The sequence below is a fragment of the Euprymna scolopes genome, chromosome 39 (assembly GCF_053919585.1).
Source record: "Euprymna scolopes isolate OS-2025 chromosome 39, ASM5391958v1, whole genome shotgun sequence".
NCBI classification, from domain to species: Eukaryota; Metazoa; Mollusca; class Cephalopoda; order Sepiida; family Sepiolidae; genus Euprymna; species Euprymna scolopes.
The window spans coordinates 68,958,233-68,968,838 of record NC_136520.1 but is presented as its reverse complement, the minus strand read 5'-3'; the positions used below and the strand labels follow the sequence as shown (position 1 = coordinate 68,968,838).

The following is a 10,606-nucleotide window of genomic DNA, read 5'->3' as shown; positions in this document are numbered from 1 at the left end:
TTTGCCACAAGCAGAATATAATATAATAATAATCAATAATAAAAATTGCAGCCCGCGATTAAAACATTGCGTTAAATTATATTTCAAATATAAAAATAAAATTACATTTTTATTTTAGGAATAAAAATTAACTACACTTTAAAACAATGTTATCTCAAATGTGCGCGAAAAACAAACAAACAAACAAACAAAAAAAAACCTTATTCTACAATTGATTGTTTCTTGTTCTTAAATATGGCAAATATAAAAAATCAAATAATTCTTAAATTAACAAAAAAAAAAAAAAAAAATCAAATAAAATATATTCATGTTTTAAAAATTAAAACATTTTTAACTAACCTGTAAGTCTTGGAGGGTCGGAGGAGAGTTGGATCGTAGGACAACTCGTTTCCGACGTATACGTCTTTTTTTACCAAATATTTTAGACTTGCGAGCCTCTAGTCGTTTCGCGGTATCCATTATCATCGATTTTTTTTCTTTTAATTAAATTCCAATCCAATTGCAAAAGCGAATCAATTGAAAATTTGGAGAAGAAGCTTTCATCAAAACAATCCCGCCATATTGGTCGGTGCTGTAGTTGAGAATAATAACCGGCAGCAGATGCCCGGATGGAAACAACCAACCAAAACATTCTCCGTTTATGATGTCACTTCCGGTCCGGTCTCAGTTTCTATACATAACCGGATGGAAAGCAAGAAGAGTTTCTACTCGGAGTCCAGACGCTCTCAACTCGTTAAATGAAATATAAATTGCTGCCTGTATCACCTATTTGGCGTTGACCGGGAAACTTTTTAAATTCAATTCACTGGTTATAATCAAGTAATGATCTCCACAAAAGCCTGCCAGATTTTACCAATTAGGTCAGCGCTTTTCTAAACGGTGACAGAGCAAATACTTCCACTATTATTAAGTCTAAATTTTCCGAAATTTTTTTTTTTCTTAATTTTACAAATGTAAATTTATTTTTTGATTTTTGCATATTATTATTTTTTATTTTTTATTATTATTATTATTATTATTATTATTTTTTTTTTTTTTTTTTTTGAGGATTTGCAAATATACCGAACTAGCCTGAGTGTCCACTCCAGCACTCCAGCGTTGCCCGAGGTGTTTGGAGGTATGTGTTGACTGTTGAGCTCATTGTGTCAGAATTTTGGTGGAATTTTGACACCCTTTAACACAAAACTGCAAATAAACTATAAAAAAACTCGCAATTTCTCTTTTTAAAGTGGGTTGTTTAATTTCTTTACGGAATATACTTCCAAAATAAACTATTAAAATTAAAAAAAAAAAAAAAAAGCGTTTATAAAGTGCACGCACGCGCTCATTCAGCCATTTTTTCCCTACGTAATGAAATGAATTGAAGTATACGATTTAGATTTTTAAATTGAAAAAAAAAATGTATCAAAATTTTTCTATTGGTTCAATTTTTACGATATTTGCAGGTTTAATGTAAAATTTTATGCTCTTTCCAATAATGCTCTTTCATGAGCAAGTTGCTGGAATCCATATTTAATAGAGAAGTAGTCAACCACAACCACCTCAGCAGAAATAACCTTCTTAGTGACATGCAATATGGTTTCCGTTCTGTTAGATCTACAGCAGATGTGATAACGGTTATATCTCATAGAATTAGTGACTCTCTCGACAAAGGCTTCCTTTCTAGGGCAATTGCTCTTCACATATCAAAGGCCTTCGATAAGGTATGGCATAAAGACCTACTTCACAAGATTTCCAGCTACGGTATAATTGGAAATGTTTTCTCAATCATTAAATCATTTCTCTCTGATAGGCTCATAAGAGTAGTGGTTGATGGGTAGAAATCAGAGGTCCACAGTATTAATGCTGGAGTCCCTCAAGGGTCCATCCTGGGCCCAACTCTCTTCCTGATCTACATCAATGATCTCTCAAAACACATCCTTAAATCATTCATTGACATCTATGCTGATGACATGACCATCTATGAGAACACATCAAAGGCCGTAAATGACAAAGTTCTCTGATTCTCTCTCCTCTGATCTCGAGCGCGTGGTTCAGTGGGGGAAGATGTGGCTGGTTACCTTTAATGCATCCAAAACCAAACTCCTATCCTTACATCATCAATGCTCTGATCCCCATCTGGCATCAATTGTGATGGATGGCTCTCGTCTAGGTGAGGCCCCATGTTTTGACAAGCTCCTGGGTTTGACCTTTACTCCTGATCTGAAATGGAACACGTACATCAAGTCTGTTGCCAAGGTCGCTGGAAAGATGGTGGGATCCTTCTACCGCTCCAGAAGATATCTCACTACTGATGCAATTCTCTATCTATATAAAAGCCAAGTACGTCCAAGGATGGAATACTGTTGCCATATCTGGACAGGAGCTGCTAAAAACAGCCTATCCTGCCTTGACAGAGTACAAAATAGACTTTGTGGCTTAGTGGGGGATGCCCTTTTCTCTACCCTGCAACCTCTCTTCCACAGAAGAGACATTGCGAGTGTTGTTTTATCATTATTTCCATGGCAAGTGCTCGTCTGAGCTCCAATCTCTGGTCTCCCCTCGCCAATATTTCACGAAAAACACCTGTCTAGCTGAAACCACTGTCAAATTTTCCCCACTCCTTATCTGTGCCAAAACCAAAACGTAGATTCCATGAACAAAGCTTCTTTCTTAGAACTGCATGCCAGTGGAACTCTTCCGTCTGCCTGTTTCCCACCTGACTACAACTTGGATGTCTTCAAGTCCAACATAAACAAATTCCTGACAAACCACCCTCTTAAGACACTTTATCAAATCTCCAATACTAACAATTACTATGATACTATCCCATTGATTACTGCTGTTACCTTTATCCCCAAGTGGCTTCCGGGCCTTGATAAGTGGTGACTACCATGCAAAAAAATAAATAAATAAAATAAATAAAGAAACCGAATATAATATTTTAGACAAGCGTTTTTTGTTTAAATTCAGCCCCCCTTTTGAAATGTCTATTAAAATGAAAATAATTTTCTCACCTAAGGTTTATATATCACAAATTGAAGATAAAAGATCGATAAATAAAATAATCTAATTTAAAAATAAAAAAAAACCAATTTTGTTCAAATTTACATGAAAGTCAAAAGTTTAAAACCTTAAAAAAAAAAAAAAAAAAAAGTTGATTTTTTTTTTTTTTTAAGTGGAACTTCATAATTTGAAAATATTGTCCAGTAAATATTTGACACTTAAATTTTTTCTATTTCATTCAAGGTTTTTTTTTTTTTTTTTTTTTTTTTTTAGATATTAACAAAAAAAAAATAAATAAAAATAAAAAAAAACACACAATTTATTGCATAAAGAAGAAATAAAATATTTTAAATCAAAAACTCATGTATTTCTTTAAGAGAATAAAAAAAAAATATGACGCATGCGTAGAACCAGTCGTCGTCACGAGGGGGGACGATGGTCTTCTCATGATGGGTTAATAAGGAGGTTTACGTGCTGCGTGTCCTAAGCTACAAAATTCCTCATGAATGGCAAATAGCTGACGAGCTTTTACAAGGCAATGATTCGTCTTCACTTGGAATACAGACCCCTAGTAGTCGCCAGAGTTGGCAAAGTGTTCTTTGATCCTTTTGAGCGTCTACAGCGTCGTGTCATCAGATATATACATATTCTCTGCCGCGACCCTGTTCACTCGGGAGTATATGATCTGCTGTCTATTCACCCTTCTCTTAATTCATTCTTGAAAACTGCTATATATTGAGCGTTTTTTTATGCCTTTTCTAGTAACATTATCCATTAAAAAATGCATTTGTTTTTTTTCTTTGTAAAAACAGGTTTTGCTTTTTTTTGGTATTTCTTTTCTTTAACGGCAACTCAGCATTTACCGCCAAATTGACAACTTTTATAAGTTTTCAAATATGCTGAAAACGAATATCACATTTAAACTTTGGGCAGACAAATAGTTTTCTGGATATTAAGACGTTTACCATTCAATGTAATCTCTCGTGTTTTCACAGGCAGCCATGCGCATGAGTGTTACAACCCCCCCTCCTCTCCATGTTAAGAAAGGCAGCCATCACTAACATTCAATAAGTAATAAAAAAAAAAAAGTCTTAATATCTAGAAAACTATTTGTCTGCCCAAAATTTGAATGTAATATTTGTTTTCAGCAGACTCAAAAACCTACAAAAGTTGTAATTTTAAAGGTGAATGTTGAGTTGCCGTTAAAGTAAAAACTTGCCCATTTTTATTTTAGTCAAGGTTTTAAACGTGTCGGCAGTTTTACAAAATTTTCCTTCAGCACCTCTCAGCAGTTTACAGGTTCTACCAGCTGTTGCTGACGAAAACATGACATCTTCTCTACATAAGTATCATTGTTTTTTTTTTCTTCTGATTTGTTGATATTATTTTTGTGCGATTATCTAGCAGTTAGTAATTCCAATCCTGTGTTCATGAAGACAATACATGTTGCATGCTAGCATAAAAAAAAAAAAAAAAAATTATCAAGGCTTTTAAATAAATCACAAATTTGAAAAATTAAAATAATTGAAAATTAGTAACTTTTACATAATTAAAACAAACGTTTTTTTATGTTTCTGAATTTTTGAGATGTGGATTGATTATTTGTACGATTTGGATTCTTCAGACTACTGTTCTCACCTTGAGTGTCATTTTCAAAACGCAAGGACCCGAGGTGCAGTGGTTAGAGTACTTGGAAAAATCAATTGTAAAAGTGATATTCTCCTGAAGAAGATTCAATTCTCAGTGTGGGCGACCGAAAATACAATTGTAAATTACTTAGGACCTCTATCTAGCCGACGGAACGAGGGGATGCTACCCCCCTGAATTAAATTAGTTTGGAAGTCAATTTCTAAAATCTGTCCACTGCATGCCACCGTGTAAAAATGGACGTTAAGTGAAAATATAATAAACGATGAGCATCGGAATAAATATTCTGCGATATTAATGATACTAAAACAGTCGAGGTAGGTGTGGGGTTTTATGATAGGTATTACTTACATCTGGTCCGACCATCTGTTCTGGATCAGTGATTAAGGTGAGTATTTCGGACACAAGTTCTTCTTTGACGTCTCCCTCAATTTTACGTTTTTTGTTTTCTCCAGCACCTTGTATTTCATCGAGCAGACGTTTGTCTCCAGCAGCTGGAAGGTCAATTATGACATTTTTCAAAAACAGTACAAAAGAAAATTGCCCCTCCCCCCTTTGATATATATTTTTTCTTAGCGGAATAAAACAAATACCATTTACAAGTGAATTAACTAGTGTAATTTTTAAATTGAATAAAATTTAAAAAAAAATAAATAAATAAATAAATAAATATTAGAAAATGGCACTTGATAGAAATAAAACCTACTTTACACAGATCTGCACTTGGCCAGAAGACACAAAGTGCTGTTCATTGACACAAAAACAACTCTTCAAAAATATTCTGGTGATCTTTGATTCTTCAGACTACTGTTCTCATCTCAAGTATTATTTTCACGTTTTGGTCGATGTAACTCCCTGACCTTTTTCAGGCATATCTTGTCAAACTGAAGAATGTTTCTGTCTAAATTGGGAATTGGCACAGAGTTTAGAACAAAATCTTTTATTTAATCCATGGGGATAACAAACTCTTCTCGTTTCATCAGCCATGACTGGATAGAAGTCCTAAGTAATTCAAAATTGTATTTTGTGTATCGCCCGTACTGAGTATTGAACCCTCAAACTCCAGAAGAAATGGATATTAAACTAAATATAATAAACTGAATTTTATCAATTACAATCAAATTTATCCATTTCTTATTGTTATTCTTTCTTCTTGTTATTCTTGCTTGTGGATAAAATATTTGGCAAAATTCAGTAATAAGTTACTGTTCTAGCGATTGATGATTTAATCCTCAGTTTTGGTGACACACAAAACATAATTGAAAATTGCCCAGAAATTCTACCCAGTTATGGCTGTAGATTAAATAAAAGGTTCCGTTCGAAATTCATTGCAGATTCCTAGGTTTGACAGAAAGATACATTTGAAGGTCGGATATTACGTCGACAAAAATGTGAAAATAGCGTCCAAGATGAGAACAATAGTCTGGATAATCAAAATAATATGGAGATTTTCTCATCGACCGATTCTACACAAACACAATATCAAAATTTATGTATCATTTTCTTTTAAAATACTCATGTTTGCATACATAATACCATTAAATAAATGAGTAACTTAGTCCACAGGGTTGTGAATAAACAAAGCAAACCACATGTTTATTTTATTTGCAGACTTATCTTCATCTTCATAGTTGTTTCATCACGTTTGGCGAACTATTCCACTGGCATTTTTCAGGTGGTTAACCATGACGGAAAAAGGCCAGAGGAATAGTTGGCCGAAACATGAAACAACAACTATGAAGATGAGGATAACTGTCTGTAAATAAAATAAATATACAAATTACTACTGAAAGGATTCCAATAAAAAAAAAAAAAAAAGACAGATATATGAAGCAAACCATATGTTCACTTTCGAGTTTTATTTGTTTATCCACAACCCCATGAATGTAATCAAGCATATATTTAATGGTATTACCCACACAAAGATGAGCATCAACGAACATGATACATAGGTAGACCAAAATAAAAATTGTGTGCGGCAAAATAATTATCAATAATTAAAAGTTATCATAGAAAGGACTTTTTCAAAATGATTACCTTCTTTGGTTTTTACTGGGTGACTATTGGTTGGCGCCAGAGTCGAACTTGGTTTAATTGCATTGGCACCATCATTTGCAGATGCTGCGCTTGCAGCAGGTGTGCCAGAGTTTGTGAAACGGTTGAAGACACCAGGAGTTAATGCAGTGGTTGATGCTGAAACAAGAATACAAAAGAAATAAAAATAAATTGCTAATTACAACAAAAGAAATTGGTTTTCTTTCAAAGAATCTGGATTAGAAATAGAAAATTATTGCCAATTCCATTTGGCAATCATCTTTGGAAAACTGTCACTGTAGTCTGAGCATGACTTATAAAATATTTCACTTGTGTTTAATAAGAATTCTAAATAATGGGAGTCTTAAAGATATGATGACTAAAGTTCTCTCCCACTGCAAGGACTGTGGCACCAAAGTCGGAAAGTGAAATTGAGAAATCAGTGTCCTCGAAGAGTGATACTGACCTGCAAAAGGTGCCTGGGCAGCCCCATCAGCATTCCTCAGTAAGGGTGTATCAAGCGATTAGCAATAAACTAACCCCTTCTCAAAAAGAGATTGTTAGGCTTGGGAGAGGGACATCCAAGACTTGCACGGAACCAGCATTACACCGCAATAAACATGGACTAGGTCATTACAGGAATGGTTTAATCTGTTGATTTTGGGGTCCGAAGATAAAAATTCTTAGGAACATTAAATCTTCACAGTATAGGAGACTTTGTTGGTTTGATCATGGTGAATAAGTATGAATGAGAGTTTTTAATGCAGTAGGTGGAGAACAATTTAAGGTGGCAAAGGAAGGCCAAGGAAAATGGGAAAGGATGTGAAAAGAATGGATTTCAGAGAAAGAAGGATAAAGAACTGGGTAGAGATAAGGCTGTTTAGAAATCAATTTGTGAAAACTATCGAACATGTCATGTGAAATGGACATTAAACTGAATACAATGATGAATCAGAGCAAAGTGGCTGAGTTGGAAGTTTTTGGAAATTAACTAAATAGAGTTGAAAAACAAATTAAATTTACTTTCGTAGTAAAATTGTTGCCGTCCTCCCAAAAAGAATACATGAGGTGCCTTAAATAAGTTTCCAGACTTTTTTTGTACAGACATTCAAAATTGTCACTTGAAAGTTCAATATGTTATTGCTATACATCTTATGAGATGACCGACTAATTTTGGGGATTTCAGGTTTATATGAATAGCTACAGCAGGAATTGAATACACCCTACTAAAGCCTGATTATCACAACTGGTGAATTTCAAAAATGCAATCTGGATATGAGGACACTTAAGAACATTATGCAATAAAATTCTGTTTTAAACTTGGAAAAAATGCCACAGAAACATATGGAATGCTTCAGATTGCTTTTGGACCATCTTGCATGAATCGAGCATCAGTTTTTGAGTGGCATAAGAGATTTAAGGAAGGCAGGTAGTCTGTAAGGGATGATGATAGGTGAGGGAACAGTAAGGAAGTCAGAACACCAGAGTTGATTGGCCAAATAAAGAATTTCATGGATAAGACGGTCGTGTGTCTATAGAGAAAATAAGTGCACAGTTTGATGTCAGTGTGGGAACTGTACACACAATTATTTGAAAGGACCTGAAGATGCAGAAGATTTGCACAAAGTTTGTCCCAAGGGTATTCAGAAGATCAGAAAGAAAGACGTTGTCATGGGCATCAAGACAGTTCCTCACCCTCTCTATAATCCAGACATTGCTCCCTTTGACTTTTGGTTAATCACTAAACTCAAGGAAAACCTTAGATGCTGTTGTTATGAGACAATTGAGAAGATGAAAGAAATTGAGCAAGGGTCAGGACTTTCATGGGGGGGGGGGGTTCCAAAAGTTGTTAGAATGGTTATACAAAACTGACTATTCTTTGTGTTTTTTTTTTTTTGGGGGGGGGGGGTTGTGTAATCGTCGTTACATGTCAATACTCAAGACCCACACGTATGCAGACAGTTGCAAAGAAACAAAGACAAGGAAAGAATTCGACTCGCTCTTTTTTTTCAGCGAAACAGACATTTATTTACAGGTACTTTCTAGTATAATGCCTTGTCTCTTTTTCAAAAGTCTTCTCATACTCCAACTTTGCTGTGTTGAACATGTGGTATTCTGTCTTTGTCCAACCATGTTTAAGACGTGTCTTTTTCTGACACTCTCAGCCCACATGTGTAACCAGTCTATCTCTACCCTTCTCTGGGTCACATTTATTTTTTTAATAATCTTTTCCTTCGACGTGACGTCACCTTGCACAAATGGGCCACCGCTTATTAAGATCCAAAAAGTCATTTTACCAACAAAATTGGGAAAAAGAAACTGTCATTTTTAATCAGACATGCATAAATAAGGACTTGCTGCCAAAGTACAAATATATATACATACATTTTCAGAATGTGAGAGAATATATAATTATTTCCACAGCCAGACAACGTCGCCGCTGCCAAGAAAGCCAACAAAGTGAAAGTCTAAGACTCGAGTTTCGCCCTCATTTGGGTTCATCAGTTAGACACATCCCAACTTGGGATTTGAAAAACGAGCCTCTTGCATGCTAGGCGAGCACTCTAACAACTGAGCAAACACGCCACACACACACAAGAATACCTATTAACTTACTCCGATCAAGCAACCCACGGCATAGATCCGATAGTGGAATGAACCTACCTCATACTGAACAAGGGACGTGGTTATTCAACTAACTATAACCCAATATATATATATATATATATATATATATATATATATTTCTGTCTGTCCATTCACCCATCCTACTTTTCCTCTGAAAGTACCAGGTTTTACTAGGATGACTGAAATTTTGTATGAACCTTTGTTATGATAAGGTGCAGTGAACTAAGTATTATGGTATCTGTTTGATTAATAGGGATTAGTATTTAATGCATACATGAGCACAAATTTTATCATATTCAACCATTAATTTGGCATAGAGCACTCATTCTAAATCAACAGCTATAATTTTTGCCCATGTATCAGACTAAAAAAAAAAAATCTAGCATATATATATATATATATATATATATATATATATAACATTGTTTCATATTTGAATTATTATATATTTTATATTATAAAAATTAGAAAACCAAATAACGATGTCTGTGTTTTGTCTTGAAAATAAATCATTAATCTTAAAGAATGAACTAGCTTTCAACTTTTAGTCTTGATCAGGTTCCGACATTTTTCACTGTAAATTATCTTTGTCAGCAATATAAAATCCCTTCTGGATAGCAGTCTATGGAGGTCTTAGTCACGATTGGTTTAAATGTCTTGTGCTATGCGTCGGTGCATGTTATGTGTTAATTAGAAAAGTATTGCCACTTGGAAAACATGGTTTCATATTTTAATATTATAGAAATAAAATAAATAAAAAAAGACAGAACCTGATTTTTTTTATAAGTGGAAAGCTTATTTATTCTTTATGATAATTTATTTGAGAAAAACACAAACACACATTGTTATCTGGCTTATTTATATAGATGTGGTTTCTAGGTTGAGTAATTGGTAGAATCTCCAGGTTGAGAAGTTCAGATTTTTATTTGTCATTGGCTTTTCATATCCCTGAATGTTGTATTAAAAAATTAATTGTAAGAGTACCTATTTACAATGCCTCCCCACGGGACAGAGTTAGACACCAGCGTCGTTTTTTAACGTGGAGAAAAGGTACAAAAATAAAAAAAAATGGCTGCTTCTATATTTATTTAATTTAAAAACCTTTAATACCATCATCTAGTTTTTATAGTATCATGAATCTTCCTGGCTGCATTTTGCTTCATCCTCCATCACACTAAGTAAAACTTCATAGGTACATTACAAGTTCTGTTAGTTACTTGACGTAGGTTTTATGTGGTCTCTCTACTGAAACAGTTCTTATTTTGGCATCAACAAAAAAACATCATTGACAATTCCATTCTCCAGAAAATCT

At 34.2% G+C, this 10,606-nt stretch overlaps 1 protein-coding gene across 2 annotated transcripts in view; it reads right to left on the bottom strand.

Moving 5' to 3' along the window:
* LOC145263832 (histone acetyltransferase KAT2A-like) overlaps nt 1-10,606 on the bottom strand; it is a 110,734-nt gene that overhangs the window by 48,082 nt on the left and 52,046 nt on the right. For both annotated transcript variants that reach the window (XM_080120897.1, XM_080120898.1), the window contains exons 8-9: nt 6,670-6,825; nt 4,984-5,126 (exon numbers count right to left, since the gene is read on the bottom strand). In XM_080120897.1, coding sequence (XP_079977023.1) covers nt 4,984-5,126; nt 6,670-6,825 — 299 coding nt within the window. The remainder of the gene's footprint in view (nt 1-4,983; nt 5,127-6,669; nt 6,826-10,606) is intronic.